General features: G+C 55.4%; 2 protein-coding genes across 2 annotated transcripts; one reads left to right on the top strand and one right to left on the bottom strand.

The window, feature by feature from the left end:
• Positions 1-7352: 7352 nt before the first annotated feature.
• On the top strand, positions 7353-9900 carry LOC128774571 (testis-specific Y-encoded protein 3-like; the record flags this gene model as incomplete). Its single annotated transcript, XM_053893637.1, has 6 exons — positions 7353-7535; positions 8334-8492; positions 9185-9262; positions 9407-9518; positions 9611-9756; positions 9850-9900. Coding segments are annotated over exons 1-6 (729 nt in total), but the record flags the coding sequence as incomplete, so codon positions are not given.
• Positions 9901-15913: 6013 nt separating this feature from the next.
• LOC128774570 (testis-specific Y-encoded protein 3-like) lies at positions 15914-18449 on the bottom strand (the record flags this gene model as incomplete). Its single annotated transcript, XM_053893636.1, has 6 exons — positions 18267-18449; positions 17310-17468; positions 16540-16617; positions 16284-16395; positions 16046-16191; positions 15914-15952 (listed from the first exon to the last, which is right to left on the bottom strand). Coding segments are annotated over exons 1-6 (717 nt in total), but the record flags the coding sequence as incomplete, so codon positions are not given.
• Between the last annotated feature and the right edge of the window lie 1016 nt (positions 18450-19465).

Below are 19465 nucleotides of genomic sequence, written 5' to 3'. Positions count from 1 at the left end.
TTCCAGATTGCCCATTGTATTGGCAAATAATTGCTCCTAATATTCTCTTCTTATTGTTTGCCTTTCTGCTGTGTTGGTTGTGATGTCTCCTCTTTCATTCTTGCGTTTCTTTATTTGGGCCCTTTCCTTTTTCCTTTTCATCAAACTGATGACTGGCTTATCAATTTTGTTAATTCCTTCAAAGAAGCAGCTTCTGGGCTCATTGATCTGTTCTCCTATTTTGGTTTGTTTCTTTGTTTGTTTGTTTGAGGTTGTTTTTGTTTTTGTTTTGTTTGATTTTTGGTTTCAATGGCATTAATTTCCGTTAATCATTGTTATTTTCTGTCTCCTGAATGTTTTGGGTTTCGTATGGTGTTCTTTTTACAGCCTCTTAAGGCGTAAGGTGAGGTTGTGTCTCTGAGATCTTTCTTTCTTCTTTAGGAAGACCTGACTTGCTAGATAGGTCCTCTTATAACCGACCCTGGTGCGTCCCAGAGGTTTTGGGTTGTGGTGTTATCACTGACTTCCATATACATTTTCATTGACTTCCGTATACTTTTTATATTCTCTTTCAACCCTTGCTTAGCCCATTCAATCTTTAGTAGGATGTTCTTCAGTCTCCCAGTATTTGTTACCTTTCCAAATTGTTTCTTGTAGTTGATTTCGAGTCTCTTAGTGTTGTGGTCTGAAAATATGCACGGTGTGACCTCGATCTCTTTGAACTTCCTTAGGGATGACTGTTTTCCCCAGCATATGATCTATAGAGGAGAACATTCCATGAGCACCGGAGAAGAATGTATATTCTGCTGCTTTATTGTGAAATGTTCTGAACATATCTGTGAAGCCCATCTTGTCCAGTGTGTCATTCAAAGCCCCCGTTTGCTTGTTGATTTTTTGTTTAGATGGATCTGTCTATTGCAGTGAGTGAGTGCATAGAAGTCTCCTCCTATGATGGTATTACTAAGAATGAGGTTCCTTATGTTTGTGATTTATTGGTTTGTATATTTGGTTGCTCTCAAATACGCCACATAAATGTATCCATTTGCTAGGTCTTCTTGGTGGATAGACCCCTGAATTATGACATCATGCCCTTGTGTATCACTTGACACAGTCTCAAATTAAAGTCTAGATTGTCTGATAGAAGAATGGCTACTTTGGCTTTGTTTTGTTGACGGGTAGCATGACAGATGATTCTCCATCCCCTTCCTTTCACTCTGAAGTTGTTTTCACATTTAAAGTGGGTCTCTGGTAAACAGCATATCAATGGAACTTGTTCTCTCATCCATTCTGTTCCCCTATGATTTTGATTGGAGCATTCAGTCCACTGACGTTTAAAGTGAGTACTGAAAGACTCGAATTTATGACCATTATCTTGTTTGAAGAGTTGGAAAAAAAATATCTATATATCTTTATATCTATATCTACGTCTCCATCTCCATCTATATGTATATGTGTCTGTGTATGTGTATGTGTATGTATATGTATATGTATATGTATGTATATGTATTGTATTAACTATATCTATATATCTATATCTATATCGATATGTATATGTCTATATACATCTATATATATAATTCTATATCTATTTGTATATATAAATATAATTATAAAGATAGATAGATAGATAGATAGATAGATAGATAGATAGATAGATAGATAGATATCAATTTCCCTCTGAGTGTCCCCCCTTAAAATTGCATGCAGGTGTGATTTAGCGGTCACAAACTCCTTTAAATTTTGTGTATCTGGGAACCTTTTTCCTCTGTTTCTATTTTGAATGATGGCCTTGCTGCATAAAGAATTCTTCACTGTGGATGTTTCTAATTCAGCACTTTGAACGTATCCTACCACTCCTTTCAGGCCTGCCAAGTTTCTCTGGATAGGTCTGCTGCAAACCTGATCTGTCTTCTCTTGTAGTTTAGGGACTTGTTTCCCTTGCTGCCTTGATGATTCTCTTTGCCTGAGTACTTTGTGAGTTTGAATATGATATGCCTTGCTGAGGGTCAGTTTTTGTTGAATCTGATGGGGTCCTCGGTGCTTCCTGGATTTTGATGGTGTGTCTTTCCCCAGGTTAGCAAAATTTCCCACTATGATTTGCTCACATAACCTTTCTACCCCTTTTTCTCTCTCTTCCTCTTCGGGACCCCTATGATTCTGATGTTGTTTTTCGTTCTGCATGAGTCACTGATTTCTCCAATTCTTCAATCGTGCTCTTTTCCTTAATCTCCCTCGATTTTGCTGCTTCCATAGTCTCCATAAGTTGGTCCTCTGAATCGCTGATTCTCTGTTCTGTCTCATCCATCCTTGACACCGCTGCATCCATCCGTCATTGCAGCCCAGTTATATCATTTTTAATTTCATTCTGGCCAGTTTTTACTGCATTTTTTCTCTGCACAAAGGGACTCTAATCTACATTGGACTGCAGCTAGTATTCTCATAATCGTGCTTCTAAATGCTGCTTCAGACATCTTGCTTGTGTCTGTGTTGGTTGAATCCCTGGCTCTCGTTTCTTCAGGCTCTTTCTTTCTGGGTGAATTCCTTCCCTTTGTCATTTTGAATGGAGAAAAGGAACTCATGAGGTAGAAAATTCAATGAAATATTCAAATTATAAAATGTTAAAAGTAAAAACTTAAAAACACACATGTGAATAATGGAATGAATGATGCTAGATTCTAGGCATGTTTCACCTGGGTGTTGAAAGTGGTTTTGACACAGGAGAGAAAAAAACGTGGGAGTGGAGAAAAATTTAGAAAATACTAATAAAAAATATTAAAAAGGGAAATGTTGTGAGAATTTGAAAAACCAATACACTGAAGTAGACTAAAAGGAGAAGATGGGAGTAAAATAGAATCTGTGAATATAGACACAAAAGGAAAGAATCATGTAGAAGAGTATTAAAGAAAGTTAGTAAAATTTCCACCTGCCCAGTCTCCTTCGCCTCTCCGCGCACAAAAGCACCTCCCTTCCCATGCCTCCTCGCTCTCCAAGTTCACTTCTGCATGCCACGTACCTGCTGAATTCGGTGGTTCAGGATATGCAGATTGCTGTGCTAATCCTCCAGTCAGTTTCCTGGGTGGGTAGGATGGTTTAGTGTTGGTCTGGCTGTATCTCATGCACGCGAGACACTTAAGAAGCTTCCATGCTGTCTGCCATCCGGGCTCCTCCCCAAAGAGGTGAGATCTGTAGCACCAGTTCTCCGATATGAGACATCCCACAGGAAAGTTGTGGTCGGTGACAAAGCGGAAAAGGGCATGTACCAAACAGGGAGGTCACCCTGGAGGGGGAGGCAGAGAACCTGCTCCAGACCTGGGAGGGGAGGCAGGGGCTCAAATGCTGGAGCCACGCCCACTGCCCTCCAGCTGATTGTTCCTGAACAGCAGCCAACTGTCTGGGTCTGGCCTGGAGCGCCTTCACCCCAAGGACCCATGGTCAAAAAGTTCACTGCCTCTGCCTCTGCCTCTCCCCCACCTCCACCGCAGCCACAGCCACAGCCACAGCCACAGCCACAGCCACTTCAGTGTCCGAAGGGCCACGGGGCCGTGGGCGTGCTTCCCAAATGCTGGTGGGCTCCAGAAGGAGGCAGCAGGCATTTAAAAACCTTGGGCCTTGACACTCCACCTGCTGGGCCTAGTCTGGAGCCTCATGCCTCAAGTTCCCACTCCTTCTGCTCTATGGCCCTAGCCTGAGGATGGGCTAGGGCCCCAAAGCAAGGGAGTCCTGTTCCGGAAAACGCTGAGATTGCTGACAATACCGGGCCTCCATTCTGCTGGAAGAGGGCGTTCGAGAGTCCAGGAATCGTGGCAACACCCCTGTCTCAGTCCCAGACAATTTCACTCATTCATACGCACTCACACGCACACGCACGGGCACGGGCACACACACACACACTCCCCCTCTGTGGCTGTCTCTAGTGGCGACTTACTCTCCTTCTTCGGCCTCCTTCCATGTCCCTCTGGCCTCTGTCTGTCTCTGAGTCCCTGTGATCATTTTCTTGAGGGAACGCTTCCTCCCTCCCGCACCTCCATCTCTCTTTCTCTGTCTCTGTGCTGTCCTTGCACAGTATCAGTGCATCTGGGTTTCCGTGAGCTGTGCGTGTCCATATGGACGGAGTAGGCTGCTGATGGCACAGGGCTGCAGGGGAACACACAAAGGAACGCACAAGTACCAGGGGTCAGAGCACATCCAGACCTCCTAAGCCGTGACTGCCTCCAGGCAGCCCACACAAGCTGGGTATACATGTGAACTGAGAAAGGTCAGTCCCTTGGCCCTTGCCCTGTAGGTTGCAGCCAGCTGGGAGGTACTGAAACCCAAGGGACTGCCCAGTGTTGAGAGGGTCTGAAGAAAGGGCAGGAGCCGAGGAGCCAGGGAACCTAGTCGTAGCTGGTGTTTCTCCACATGCCATGTTCCGGTGCCATTGGTACTGGAAGGTTGGTATCAGTTGTGGCTCTCTTTCCTTGGCATCTCAATGCAAGCTTCCGTGACCCAATGGAGGTCCTGAATCTGCCCTAGTTTTCAGCCAGGTTGGGCCCCAGGACAAATGCACGTGCTGTGTGAGGGGGGAAAGCAAGTGTGAGTCGTGAGGAGGAGCTAGCCTCGTGAGTGGGATGTGGCAGAGGGCATGAGTGAGTGCACAGGTCCACTAGAGTGTGTCTGTGAATGTATTGTGGCTGGCGCCTGTGAGTACTTTTGCCTGAGACCTAGCGTTTGTGCTGGCAGCGTGCACGTGTCTGTGTCCACGTGCCGCGTGGCCGTGCATCTTTGTGCCTGAGTGAGTGTGTGTAGGCCGTTGGCAAGCGAAGGAAAGAGACTGGGGGCTTTCCTGACTTGGTGAGTAAGGGGGGGCTCCCGTGCCAAAGTGCAGCGAGTGCAATCCCTTCGCGCCTGGGATCGACACGGAGCTAGCTGATCACCTTTCATGACGGGAGGAAAGCCCGGACTTTGCCTGGGTCCGCTCGTCCTGTGTTGCCTTGGCCAGGGGCAAGTTGGGGTTGGGCCACCCATGGCGCAGTGGAGGAGGACCAAAGTTCCCTGCAAGGAAGTGGGCGTTAGTGGAGGGAGGCAGCAGAGAGCATGAGTAAGTCTGGCCCTGCTCCTGGAGCGGCCTAGGGGATCATCGCAAGGCCTTGTGGTCCCAGCCAGGGTATGTGTCTCGGTGAACATCCTCCTGGATGACCCTGCAGAGACAGGCCTGGCTGGTCTAGAGTCCCTTGCGAAGTTGGGGCCCGGCCCCGGGACCCCAATACTGTGGTAGGTGTTGTTCAAACTGAAAGGCATTGCCTGCTTGTCCCAGACAGTCCCTGCACCTGGGACCCAGATTTGTTCCCACGTTCCTGCCACGGGGTCTCCCGGCGATGCGTGGGAGTTTGACAGGCCCCATTTCTCTGGAGGGAGTGAGTTGCATAGGTCAGGTGCACCAGGGTCTGGGCCTGCTTTCCTGTCTTGCCCACCCGCTACGTCCTCTGCTGAGGGCAGCTTGAGGGCTCACCACTGGACCTGTTCCTCTCCCTTTCTGGGTAAGAGTTTGCCTCTCTGTCGGTCACACTGGCCACCCCCTCTCAGCCCCCTACCACCTGTTCAGCCTCCCCCCATCCACCTGCGTTTCTATGCATTGCTGTCACCTGAAGCGGTGGTGTGCTGCCTCATATATCACAGCCACCCTGGAGCATTTCTGTACCCCGTTCGTATCCTGACATAGCCCAGCGAGTCTGGAGGAACCTCTTCTGTGTCACGGAAGCAACATGTTGGCCAGAGGGCCCGGCACACGAATTTGGAAATCCTAGAATCCCCCGCCTGCCTGGCAGCCTCCTGGTCCCATAAAGAGGTAGGGGAACACTGCATTCCACCAAAGGAAAAAGGCAATGCATGAGTGTGGTGCCTGGCCAGGCAATGCATCTCGAGCCTCCAATCCTGCAGTGGCTCTGTGTGGTGTGTGTGTGTGTAGCTTATGCTGTCTGACATAGACCGGCAGGGAGTCCACATCACCACTGCCCTGACAGGGAGGGAGACCACATCATCGCCCTCACTGCACACCGTCTGCAGCTTATTGCTTCCCCAAAGTGGTCATGTGGCTTCATGTAGACCCTGGGGCGTGTCCCTCACTTGGGTCCCAACACTGCATCCCCCAACCCCCCGATACCTCTCGGAGACCCTTGAAATCACGCTGCCTGTGGCACAGGGGGACAGTGTTTTGAGCCAGCGCCCACGCTCATGGCAGCCTGCCGCCTAAGTGAGTGGTAAAGGAAATGGGACCAGGATGAACAGACATACGGCCAACGAAGGCCTGGGGAGGGTCCCTGTGAGAAGATGGCCAAGCATTGTGGGAGGAAGGGGACCGCTGTCTGTGGGACAGACACAAGCTCCAGGAATCCCAGGGCCCACGGTCACGGGTCTTTCCTGTGCACTGCCACACACGGGAGCAATGGGCAGCCCATCATGAGAGGGGGGTGTGTGCTTGCCAGTGTGTCACTTTCCAGGCAACGGGGACAAACGGCAAGAGCGGCGCGCATGATACGCAGCCTCCCCTAGTGTGGCGTCCTCTCCACGTCACACACCTCTGGTCACCGACCTTCCCTAGCCGGTGCACTGCTAGACTGCTGTCATGACATACATGTCTTCTGGGAGCAAGGATGGACGTAGAGAGTATGCAAAGGAGGCTGAGCAGATGGAAAACCGGGGTGCACAGACAGCAGGCGCACAGCTGACATGCGTCTCCCGGACAGCCAAGGTGATCCGCTGAGTGGATTTGTCGGACTAGGGGCACAATGAACAAAGGTGGCGGTGTAAATGGGCAAAGCGGGGAGGTCCCCCTTTACCCGTGTGTGTAGATAGCCGCGTGCCCAGCGCAGCGTGGAATGCAAAGGTCGCTTTCGCATGGCCAGAAGCCAAACAGGGCACCCAGAGCGCACAGAGGGCCGGCTGCAAGCCCCCCGGAGGAGTTGCACTGCACGGGGCCCAGAGCCTTCCTGCCTATGCAACAGACGCGCCCCAGTTTCCGGGTGACCTAGGGGCGGGACCGCCGAAGCCACGCACGCCACCGTCCCTATGATTGGTCCTGAAGGCAGTGAAGCGGCCTGGGCGTGGCTTGGAGCTCCCTCAGCCTCAAAGCCGCAGGCGCACACCTCTCACCACAAAGGCCTCCGAGGCAGCATCGGCATAGCGATAGCCACCGCCGAGGCATCCTGGGTACAGCACCATGCGCATGCGCATGCGCATGCGCCCCCTCGACCTTTGGGCTCTGGGAGGAAGGGGGAGCGAGTTGCCAGCCATTGCCCTCAGGGCTCCACTCACTGGGTCTGGGGAGGGGGGCCGTGCTTTCACCTCCCGCTTCGTCGTCGGTAGGAGCCACAGTTGGTGTCTCGGGCCGGGGCCGCATGTTGCGCGACTCGTGTTTCCGAAACACTGGGGATGCCCGGAGCCCCCATGCCGCCTTCGACCGGGAACGGGGCGGTCGAGAGACGAGGGCCCGTGGGGACACTGGGTCTCCGGCAGGGCCGGAGGTGCCGCAGGCCGAAGGCTCGCAGGCCACAAGCGAACAGCCTGTGCAGGAAGGCCAGGCCCGACCCGAGAGGCAGGTGGGCGGCCCCAGCGAGATATCGGTGCCGCTGGTGCATGACATAGTGGCGGTGGAGGCGCTGTGGGGCCTGGCGGAGGAGGAGGTTGAGGTGGCGGCCGCGGAAGAGGACGCGCCTGGGGAAGAGGGGCATGAGCAGAGGAAGAAGGGGGAGGAGGACGAGGAGCAGGAGCCGGGGAAGGAGAAGGTCCAAGTTCACGAGGAGGAGGACCTGAAGGGCGAGGGGGAGCAGCAGGACCAGAAGAGCAGAAGGAGGAGGAGGAGGAGGAGGAAGAGGGGGAGAGGCAGCAGGAGTAAAAGATTAGAAGGAGGAGGAGCAGCAGAAGCCCAAGCAGAAGGAGGAAGAGCGGAAGGAGGAGGAGTTGGCGGAAATGAAAGGGGAGGAGCAGGAGCAGCAGGGTATAGAAGCGGGCGCGGCGGCGGCCACGGCGCCGGCCGCGGCGGTGGCGGTGGAGGCATTGGCGGCGGCAGTGGCAGGGGAAGGGGACCAGGAGGAGGAGCAGGAGGAGGAAGGGAAGGCGTGCGAGCCATTAAAGGGAGAGCAGAATTGCAAACCGAGGAGGAAGAGGAGCAGGAGAAGGAAGCGCTGGAGGAGCAGCAGCAGGGCGAGGAGGAGGTGGAGGGCAAGGAGGACAAGGAGGAGCGGGTGGAGGAGGAACAGAAGCCGAGTGAGCAGGAAGGCCGATGGGTGGAAGAAGCCCAGGAGCTGCAGGTGAAGCAGGCTAAGAAGGAGCAGGTAGAGTCAGGCCTCCGTCCTTGCCCTTCCCCACTGGAGGCTCTGGAGGCTCTGGAGGCCCTTCAGATAGAGCTACAGCCGGTGAATAAACAAGCCAGCCGGGAGCACGCTCGACTCAAACTCAGGATGTGGCAGAGGCGGCAGCGACATCTGCAGCAGAGAGGTGCCCTTATCCAGGGCATCCGTGGTTTCTGGGCCAAGGCTGTATCCTTCCTGCTGCTGGTGGAGGGTCCACAGGGGGCTGGGCTTGCGCAAGAGGAAGGAAAGGGAGGTGCCATTTAGAGGAACCCAGGACAGGGACTGGAGCTAAGCCACGCTCCAGTGGCCGGGAACGTGCAAACGTGATCCCATCCGGTGGTCCTGGCTCTGCAATGAGTGTGGGAGGAGGGCAGTGCCGGGGTGGGGGAGGCATGTGTGCTTTACGTCGCACCTGGCACGGAAACAGCGCTGGGAGAGTGGGGAGTGGCGGTGGAGGTCCAGGCCAGGTCGGGGAAATGACCGAGGGCTTCTTCCCACACAAAGCCGCGTGGGGGCACGTTTCTGGGTCCCGCTAAGCATCTTGCTGCGGGGAAGGCGATGTGAATGCCCACTGGTCGGCGCGAGACCGGATGTGTGCTGTCTGGCTGTGTGGAAGTAAGCGTCCTCAGTGTCCTCACGAGCACAGAAAGCTAGGCGTGGTTGCGGGCGTCTGGGCATGCACAGCCTCCTGTGCGTGTCTAGCAGAGCCCTGCGCGATCCTGAGACCCCGTGGGCCTGGACGCAGCCTGTGGGGAGGGCTTGAGACCCTGGGGGAGGACGCCAGTCCCGGGGGGAGGACGCCTGGATGCTGTCCACACTGGTTCTCTGGTTCGAGCTCTCTCACGCCCAGCACCTGAAGGCTCTTTGACCTGCGGCAGTTTGTGAACCACCCTCAGATGTCAGCCCTGATTAGTAAGCCCGATGAAAGCATGCTTCGCCACATGACCAATTTGAAGGTCGGCCTGGGAGTGGGAGGTGGTGTGGGTGGCTGGCTGTGTGGGGAGGGGAGGTGGTGGGGAGAAGTGATGTGTTCCTTCCTCAGGGGAGGGCGGGTCTCCTGGAACAAGATTTCACATTTCTGCCCCACTGTACCACGGCAGGTGGAGGAACACAAGTTTCCCAGGGAATGCCGGAAGATCCTGCTGTTTTTTGGCAAGAACTCCTACTTCCAGAATGAAGTCGTTACGAAGGAGTATGTCCTAGGCCTTGATGGTAAGTGTCCACTGACTGCATGGGCGGCAGTGGGTGCAGGGTTGAATGTGATTAGTTCTCTGGCGCCTTCTCACATACTCGTCTTCCTGCAGGGTATAGGGCGTCTCATTCCAGTCCCATCCAGTGGTACCCAAGGTACAGACAGGAGGCCTACAGACGCAGGCATGACAACAGCAGCCTCAACTTCTTCAACTGGTTCTCTGACCACAGCTTTGCCGGCTCTAGCAGGATTGCTGAGGTGGGGCCCTGTAACAAGGAAGGGAGGTGATTTTCATGGGTTCCCCCACTGCGTGGGATAGCTACCTGAGGCCTGGCCTGTCTCCCCTACCAGATAATCATAGAGGATCTTTGGCCCAACCCCCTGCCGTATTTCAAGATGAAGGAGGCCCCAGGAGAGAGAACTGAGAGGGAAAGAGGTGAGCAGCCAAGGGTGTGGGCACGGAAATGTGTGTCATGGGGTCCAGGGCACAATTCTCTTCTGCATGGGGGCACCGAGACTCACAGCGGCACAGGAGGTGACCCCAGGTCAAAAGGGCATCAGCCTGAGACAGGGAGTCTTAAGAAGTAACGTGTCAAAGAGGCTTTGCCCCTTTGGGGAGCCTGAAGGTGGGAAGGGGGCTAGACAAAAAGAATGAGCAAAGCGGGACAACCAAAGCTGGCTCATCACATAGCACGGTGACAACTGTCATTCCCGGACCATGAACCCCACCCTCAGGCCTCCTACCACCATCCCACATGTTGTCTGGCTTCTGGATCCCCTTGTCAGCTTTGGCACAGCTTATCACACCCTCCCATCCTACTTTCCGTTTGGAAACATTCAAGCAACCTTACTCAGGGCCAAGATAAGACTCTCACCTGTCCTGTGTGTGTGTGTGTGTGTGTGTGTGCGTGTGTGTGTGTGTGTGTGTGTGTGTGTGTGTGTATGTGTGTGTGTCTGTCTGTCTGTCTGTCTGTGTGTACCCATATATCCCAGGGATATGCACGATCTTGAGAAGAGTATGAAGGAGCGTCGCACTTCATCGACCCCAGTGGAAACCCTTCCGATGCTCACCGATGGTCCACAAGATTCTCCTGGCCATGAAATAAGGACAAGGGTGGTGGTGACACGTGGCGCAGGGCGGGGGTCCAATACATTTGAAGAAATATAGAATGGGAGATAAACAGCATGAAGTGTTTGTGTGTGTCTTCCTCTCAGGTTCGCTCTGGGGCGTGTCCATGTATACATGCGGCTGTCCAGAGGTGTAAGTGTTCTGTGCCTGCACATTGGAGTTCCAAGGAAGGGCGGGACGTAGGACATTGTCCGTAGGGATGGGTCACACATTGGGATTGCATGTGAGGTCAGTAAGATTGAAGCAATGGGGACTTGAGTGAGGGAGGCCAGGGCACAAACCTGAGAGAAAGGCCAGTGCCCAGGTTCATAGCTTTCCTGTGAAAATGAGGAAATTCAAGGAAACGGAGAGGCCAGCACAGGCCAGGGATGTCCAATATTCAGGGATTGGGCATGTCCATGATGGTGCCCCCAGAATCCCGCATGGGGACACCCTCAGTCATGTTGACTGAACCGCCACACAGGGAGGAATTCCCAGGGTTGATTACCCTCTGGTTTTCAGACGTCTACCAATGCAGACTGTCTTGTGGACAAGGTCAGGATCTCAGGACCAGCCACACATATTTGAGGGATTGTGAGCAGGTTGTAAGATTGGCGTCCAGGGGAAGGAACCGAGGGACCAGAGGCAGAGTGGGTGGGTAAGACCGATGAAGTTCTGCTTCAGGCAGAGTTGACAGGGACAACATACACACTGCAGAGAAAACAGCCCACTACAGTCTCACGCAACTCCAAAATCACAGCGAACTTTTCTGGTTCCACTTCCTGAAGCTGAGCCTCCCAAACACCGCTTCACTTATTCTCACACACACACACACACACACACACACACACACAAGACTCCTGAAGGAGTCCTAGTGCTGATGCCCTTGTGTGAACTTTGCTGTTTCTGAAAAGACCTCTGGTTACGAATGGGTGGCCCGGATTGCAAGCCAACAGAGGGGAGGGTCGCGGGGAGGTGGGGCTCTTCAAGGGCACGAACACGCCAACCTCTCCCGTGTGCCCTCTGCCCTCTCATCATCAGCCGTGATGAGTCGGGTGATGCTCTTCCTCTGTGTCCACAGGCTTAAGCCGTGTGTCCAACACGCCATGTGAGACTTGTGAGAAGACTCCCAAGTGCAAACACCAGCAGGCGCTCAGGGAGGTCGCCTCGTCCCAGGCAGCCTGTGTTCCTTTGCCTGAGTGCCAGGACAAAGGCTGCCTCAGCCACATAGGGAACGATGGACTTGTGAGGCCTTAGCATTCTGTGCAGAGGTCCCCGGCAGGCCTGGAGCTTAGAAAGGACTGGGACGAGCCTCACCTGCGAAGACGTGAGTGCTGGGATACTCCTTACACAGCAGATGGCTGCTTGCCAGAGATGTCTGTGCTAAACAAAAGCTCCACCGTGCGAGCAGTGCAGTCGACAGAGTTCAGCCTTGTCCATCGCAGGCTCTTCTGTATCCCCATGTAACACGGCCCCCAGCACAGCGTGCCTGACACTGACCTCCCGACACTAATATTCCTGTCTCCCAAGCTGCCCAAGCTCCCCAGGATCCCCACTGCACAGCTCTGCAGTACAAGAGCCTTCTCTGCAGTGGCTCTATTCCAGAGAAGGCGTGGGCAGTCCCAATGCATGGAGGCCTCTTGCCCCTATCATATGCAGACAACACGGTCAGCGGGGTGTCAGCACGCTGTGGAGTTGAGGATCTGTGCGACCAAGCCTTACCTCTTCCAGGGCAGAGGCTGTCGCACTCTCTAGAAGGGAAGGCAGGCCTTTCTCTCGCTGCTGTCTGCACACTGGCTGGAGAGGCACGTCTTCTCAGCTGCTTGATGGGTAAATGTCAGGGTACCCTGGAAAAGCTCCCAGTGCTGACCCGAGTCTTTGGGTGTGAACATCCAAAGAAAGTATGGCCAGTGATTGTGCAGTGGGAATACGGCCTCAGTGGTCATGAGGCTGGGCCCTTTGGGGCATCTTCCTGCACAAGCAGGCCGTTACTTGATAGGTCTTGCCGAGCAGGAACACTTTAGGGGACAGGTGAACACAGGGTCCCCCACATGTTAATATCTCCAGCCAATACCTCCTTAGGGGCCAGGGTGACGTTTCCGCCCGGCCTGTCCCAAAGACAAGGTACGGACAAGGTGTGGGTGTGGAATGCACTCACGGCACCCAGAGCCAAACCCTCGAGTGTGGACACTTGAGGTCCGTGGGCAGAGGCCTCGGTGCTCTGTGTCCGAGGGATTACAGCCCTCATGCTGCACACCCGGCATCCCCGGGTGTCCTCCCGTATCCGCAGCTCTCCCCGGGGAGCCCTAGGGTCCAGGAGCTGCTAAAGCCCCTGCACAACTGTATCTGCTGCCCAGCGGCCTCTTCCACCCCAACATCAGCGTGTGTGGGCTCCAGAGTGCTGTCCCTCGAGAGAGGACACCCTCAGCAATTCAGGAGCCTTCTGACTTCCATGTCTCTGAACCACACGTGTCTCATTGGCCTGTCGGGATCGTCACGTTGTTCTCTGTTCACAGGAAATGTCTCGCATTGCCTGTGCTCCTCTGTCTCCCTGAGTGAGCCCTGGCGTGTTTGTGTCTTTTCCTGGCTTTGCCTGTGCCGACACCTCTCTGGTGATGCCTCCTTGCCTGGCCTAAGTGGGCACAGCTGTACCCGTGTAACCGCCTTCGTCTCTGCACACCTGTGTGTTGGGTCAGCTGTGGCTCTGGTGGCCTGTCTTGTCTTTGGTGTATGCTTCTGCGCTTGAGTGTGCTTCCCTCTGCATTCAACCCCTTTCTTCCACTGACAGATCCAGTTGCTGTCCTGCTGTCAGGTGGAGGGGCTTCTGCGTGTTCTGTTCTATGTTCCAGGAGCCAGAAATCCTTCCGTGCCTGTAGGACCTTCGTCAGAGGATTGGCCATGCACTCACTGCCAGCCAGGTAATGTCCCCAAATGCAGCTGGCTTGCTGTGAGCATTCCGTCACACCTCTATTTTCTGTCCTTCTGTTTTCAAACCCTTTGCGCCCGAGGGGTTCAAACGTCACTGGCCTGCACATTGCAGATGCAGGCGTAAATTGTGAAAAGCGGACCGGCAACGTTTTCCCACTTACTCTTTTGCCACGTGGCATGTTCCTGGCTGGGAGAGACTTCCCCCTGCCAGTTTGTGTCTCGTTTCCCTGTGCCTCCTGTGTGTTCTGGTCCCTAATTTGTCCATTACGTCCTACCTGGGAGTCTGATCCATGTTTGCAGGAACGAGGCTGACACCTTTGACTGCTGGGTTCTGAGCTCAGCTTAGTCCACCAGGACTAGTGCGTGCCTGAGGGACACAACGGGCAGTGACGGATGTGCCCGTATCCTTCACGTGCAAGCGCTCCGTCCAGCCACCTTCACCGGGACATTTCTCAGCGACCCCTCTTTGTGTGTGGTGAGAGCACTTGCCTCTGAGAAATCTGACGAGGCGGTGAAGCATTGCTTACGGCTGCCCTGTGCAAGTTAAATCTCCAGAACTTAAGCCTGTGGACACAGAGGAAGAGCATCACCCGACTCATCACGGCTGATGATGAGAGGGCAGAGGGCACACGGGAGAGGTTGGCGTGTTCATGCCCTTGAAGAGCCCCACCTCCCCGCGACCCTCCCCTCTGTTGGCTTGCAATCCGGGCCACCCATTCGTAACCAGAGGTCTTTTCAGAAACAGCAAAGTTCACACAAGGGCATCAGCACTAGGACTCCTTCAGGAGTCTTGTGTGTGTGTGTGTGTGTGTGTGTGTGTGTGTGTGTGTGTGTGTGTGAGAATAAGTGAAGCGGTGTTTGGGAGGCTCAGCTTCAGGAAGTGGAACCAGAAAAGTTCGCTGTGATTTTGGAGTTGCGTGAGACTGTAGTGGGCTGTTTTCTCTGCAGTGTGTATGTTGTCCCTGTCAACTCTGCCTGAAGCAGAACTTCATCGGTCTTACCCACCCACTCTGCCTCTGGTCCCTCGGTTCCTTCCCCTGGACGCCAATCTTACAACCTGCTCACAATCCCTCAAATATGTGTGGCTGGTCCTGAGATCCTGACCTTGTCCACAAGACAGTCTGCATTGGTAGACGTCTGAAAACCAGAGGGTAATCAACCCTGGGAATTCCTCCCTGTGTGGCGGTTCAGTCAACATGACTGAGGGTGTCCCCATGCGGGATTCTGGGGGCACCATCATGGACATGCCCAATCCCTGAATATTGGACATCCCTGGCCTGTGCTGGCCTCTCCGTTTCCTTGAATTTCCTCATTTTCACAGGAAACCTATGAACCTGGGCACTGGCCTTTCTCTCAGGTTTGTGCCCTGGCCTCCCTCACTCAAGTCCCCATTGCTTCAATCTTACTGACCTCACATGCAATCCCAATGTGTGACCCATCCCTACGGACAATGTCCTACGTCCCGCCCTTCCTTGGAACTCCAATGTGCAGGCACAGAACACTTACACCTCTGGACAGCCGCATGTATACATGGACACGCCCCAGAGCGAACCTGAGAGGAAGACACACACAAACACTTCATGCTGTTTATCTCCCATTCTATATTTCTTCAAATGTATTGGACCCCCGCCCTGCGCCACGTGTCACCACCACCCTTGTCCTTATTTCATGGCCAGGAGAATCTTGTGGACCATCGGTGAGCATCGGAAGGGTTTCCACTGGGGTCGATGAAGTGCGACGCTCCTTCATACTCTTCTCAAGATCGTGCATATCCCTGGGATATATGGGTACACACAGACAGACAGACAGACACACACACATACACACACACACACACACACACACACACACACACACACACGCACACACACACACACACACACACACAGGACAGGTGAGAGTCTTATCTTGGCCCTGAGTAAGGTTGCTTGAATGTTTCCAAACGGAAAGTAGGATGGGAGGGTGTGATAAGCTGTGCCAAAGCTGACAAGGGGATCCAGAAGCCAGACAACATGTGGGATGGTGGTAGGAGGCCTGAGGGTGGGGTTCATGGTCCGGGAATGACAGTTGTCACCGTGCTATGTGATGAGCCAGCTTTGGTTGTCCCGCTTTGCTCATTCTTTTTGTCTAGCCCCCTTCCCACCTTCAGGCTCCCCAAAGGGGCAAAGCCTCTTTGACACGTTACTTCTTAAGACTCCCTGTCTCAGGCTGATGCCCTTTTGACCTGGGGTCACCTCCTGTGCCGCTGTGAGTCTCGGTGCCTCCATGCAGAAGAGAATTGTGCCCTGGACCCCATGACACACATTTCCGTGCCCACACCCTTGGCTGCTCACCTCTTTCCCTCTCAGTTCTCTCTCCTGGGGCCTCCTTCATCTTGAAATACGGCAGGGGGTTGGGCCAAAGATCCTCTATGATTATCTGGTAGGGGAGACAGGCCAGGCCTCAGGTAGCTATCCCACGCAGTGGGGGAACCCATGAAAATCACCTCCCTTCCTTGTTACAGGGCCCCACCTCAGCAATCCTGCTAGAGCCGGCAAAGCTGTGGTCAGAGAACCAGTTGAAGAAGTTGAGGCTGCTGTTGTCATGCCTGCGTCTGTAGGCCTCCTGTCTGTACCTTGGGTACCACTGGATGGGACTGGAATGAGACGCCCTATACCCTGCAGGAAGACGAGTATGTGAGAAGGCGCCAGAGAACTAATCACATTCAACCCTGCACCCACTGCCGCCCATGCAGTCAGTGGACACTTACCATCAAGGCCTAGGACATACTCCTTCGTAACGACTTCATTCTGGAAGTAGGAGTTCTTGCCAAAAAACAGCAGGATCTTCCGGCATTCCCTGGGAAACTTGTGTTCCTCCACCTGCCGTGGTACAGTGGGGCAGAAATGTGAAATCTTGTTCCAGGAGACCCGCCCTCCCCTGAGGAAGGAACACATCACTTCTCCCCACCACCTCCCCTCCCCACACAGCCAGCCACCCACACCACCTCCCACTCCCAGGCCGACCTTCAAATTGGTCATGTGGCGAAGCATGCTTTCATCGGGCTTACTAATCAGGGCTGACATCTGAGGGTGGTTCACAAACTGCCGCAGGTCAAAGAGCCTTCAGGTGCTGGGCGTGAGAGAGCTCGAACCAGAGAACCAGTGTGGACAGCATCCAGGCGTCCTCCCCCCGGGACTGGCGTCCTCCCCCAGGGTCTCAAGCCCTCCCCACAGGCTGCGTCCAGGCCCACGGGGTCTCAGGATCGCGCAGGGCTCTGCTAGACACGCACAGGAGGCTGTGCATGCCCAGACGCCCGCAACCACGCCTAGCTTTGTGTGCTCGTGAGGACACTGAGGACGCTTACTTCCACACAGCCAGACAGCACACATCCGGTCTCGCGCCGACCAGTGGGCATTCACATCGCCTTCCCCGCAGCAAGATGCTTAGTGGGACCCAGAAACGTGCCCCCACGCGGCTTTGTGTGGGAAGAAGCCCTCGGTCATTTCCCCGACCTGGCCTGGACCTCCACCGCCACTCCCCACTCTCCCAGCGCTGTTTCCGTGCCAGGTGCGACGTAAAGCACACATGCCTCCCCCACCCCGGCACTGCCCTCCTCCCACACTCATTGCAGAGCCAGGACCACCGGATGGGATCACGTTTGCACGTTCCCGGCCACTGGAGCGTGGCTTAGCTCCAGTCCCTGTCCTGGGTTCCTCTAAATGGCACCTCCCTTTCCTTCCTCTTGCGCAAGCCCAGCCCCCTGTGGACCCTCCACCAGCAGCAGGAAGGATACAGCCTTGGCCCAGAAACCACGGATGCCCTGGATAAGGGCACCTCTCTGCTGCAGATGTCGCTGCCGCCTCTGCCACATCCTGAGTTTGAGTCGAGCGTGCTCCCGGCTGGCTTGTTTATTCACCGGCTGTAGCTCTATCTGAAGGGCCTCCAGAGCCTCCAGAGCCTCCAGTGGGGAAGGGCAAGGACGGAGGCCTGACTCTACCTGCTCCTTCTTAGCCTGCTTCACCTGCAGCTCCTGGGCTTCTTCCACCCATCGGCCTTCCTGCTCACTCGGCTTCTGTTCCTCCTCCACCTGCTCCTCCTTGTCGTCCTTGCCCTCCACCTCCTCCTCGCCCTGCTACTGCTCCTCCAGCGCTTCCTTCTCCTGCTCCTCTTCCTCCTCGGTTTGCAATTCTGCTCTCCCTTTAATGGCTCGCACGCCTTCCCTTCCTCCTCCTGCTCCTCCTCCTGGTCCCCTTCCCCTGCCACTGCCGCCGCCAATGCCTCCACCGCCACCGCCGCGGCCGGCGCCGTGGCCGCCGCCACGCCCGCTTCTATACCCTGCTGCTCCTGCTCCTCCCCTTTCATTTCCGCCAACTCCTCCTCCTTCCGCTCTTCCTCCTTCTGCTTGGGCTTCTGCTGCTCCTCCTCCTTCTAATCTTTTACTCCTGCTGCCTCTCCCCCTCTTCCTCCTCCTCCTCCTCCTCCTTCTGCTCTTCTGGTCCTGCTGCTCCCCCTCGCCCTTCAGGTCCTCCTCCTCGTGAACTTGGACCTTCTCCTTCCCCGGCTCCTGCTCCTCGTCCTCCTCCCCCTTCTTCCTCTGCTCATGCCCCTCTTCCCCAGGCGCGTCCTCTTCCGCGGCCGCCACCTCAACCTCCTCCTCCGCCAGGCCCCACAGCGCCTCCACCGCCACTATGTCATGCACCAGCGGCACCGATATCTCGCTGGGGCCGCCCACCTGCCTCTCGGGTCGGGCCTGGCCTTCCTGCACAGGCTGTTCGCTTGTGGCCTGCGAGCCTTCGGCCTGCGGCACCTCCGGCCCTGCCGGAGACCCAGTGTCCCCACGGGCCCTCGTCTCTCGACCGCCCCGTTCCCGGTCGAAGGCGGCATGGGGGCTCCGGGCATCCCCAGTGTTTCGGAAACACGAGTCGCGCAACATGCGGCCCCGGCCCGAGACACCAACTGTGGCTCCTACCGACGACGAAGCGGGAGGTGAAAGCACGGCCCCCCTCCCCAGACCCAGTGAGTGGAGCCCTGAGGGCAATGGCTGGCAACTCGCTCCCCCTTCCTCCCAGAGCCCAAAGGTCGAGGGGGCGCATGCGCATGCGCATGCGCATGGTGCTGTACCCAGGATGCCTCGGCGGTGGCTATCGCTATGCCGATGCTGCCTCGGAGGCCTTTGTGGTGAGAGGTGTGCGCCTGCGGCTTTGAGGCTGAGGGAGCTCCAAGCCACGCCCAGGCCGCTTCACTGCCTTCAGGACCAATCATAGGGACGGTGGCGTGCGTGGCTTCGGCGGTCCCGCCCCTAGGTCACCCGGAAACTGGGGCGCGTCTGTTGCATAGGCAGGAAGGCTCTGGGCCCCGTGCAGTGCAACTCCTCCGGGGGGCTTGCAGCCGGCCCTCTGTGCGCTCTGGGTGCCCTGTTTGGCTTCTGGCCATGCGAAAGCGACCTTTGCATTCCACGCTGCGCTGGGCACGCGGCTATCTACACACACGGGTAAAGGGGGACCTCCCCGCTTTGCCCATTTACACCGCCACCTTTGTTCATTGTGCCCCTAGTCCGACAAATCCACTCAGCGGATCACCTTGGCTGTCCGGGAGACGCATGTCAGCTGTGCGCCTGCTGTCTGTGCACCCCGGTTTTCCATCTGCTCAGCCTCCTTTGCATACTCTCTACGTCCATCCTTGCTCCCAGAAGACATGTATGTCATGACAGCAGTCTAGCAGTGCACCGGCTAGGGAAGGTCGGTGACCAGAGGTGTGTGACGTGGAGAGGACGCCACACTAGGGGAGGCTGCGTATCATGCGCGCCGCTCTTGCCGTTTGTCCCCGTTGCCTGGAAAGTGACACACTGGCAAGCACACACCCCCCTCTCATGATGGGCTGCCCATTGCTCCCGTGTGTGGCAGTGCACAGGAAAGACCCGTGACCGTGGGCCCTGGGATTCCTGGAGCT

The sequence above is a fragment of the Panthera pardus genome, unplaced genomic scaffold (assembly GCF_024362965.1).
Source record: "Panthera pardus isolate Hobbes unplaced genomic scaffold, ASM2436296v1 HiC_scaffold_333, whole genome shotgun sequence".
Taxonomy (NCBI): domain Eukaryota; kingdom Metazoa; phylum Chordata; class Mammalia; order Carnivora; family Felidae; genus Panthera; species Panthera pardus.
Note: the sequence above shows the minus strand (reverse complement) of the source record. Positions and strands in the feature narration are given on the sequence as shown.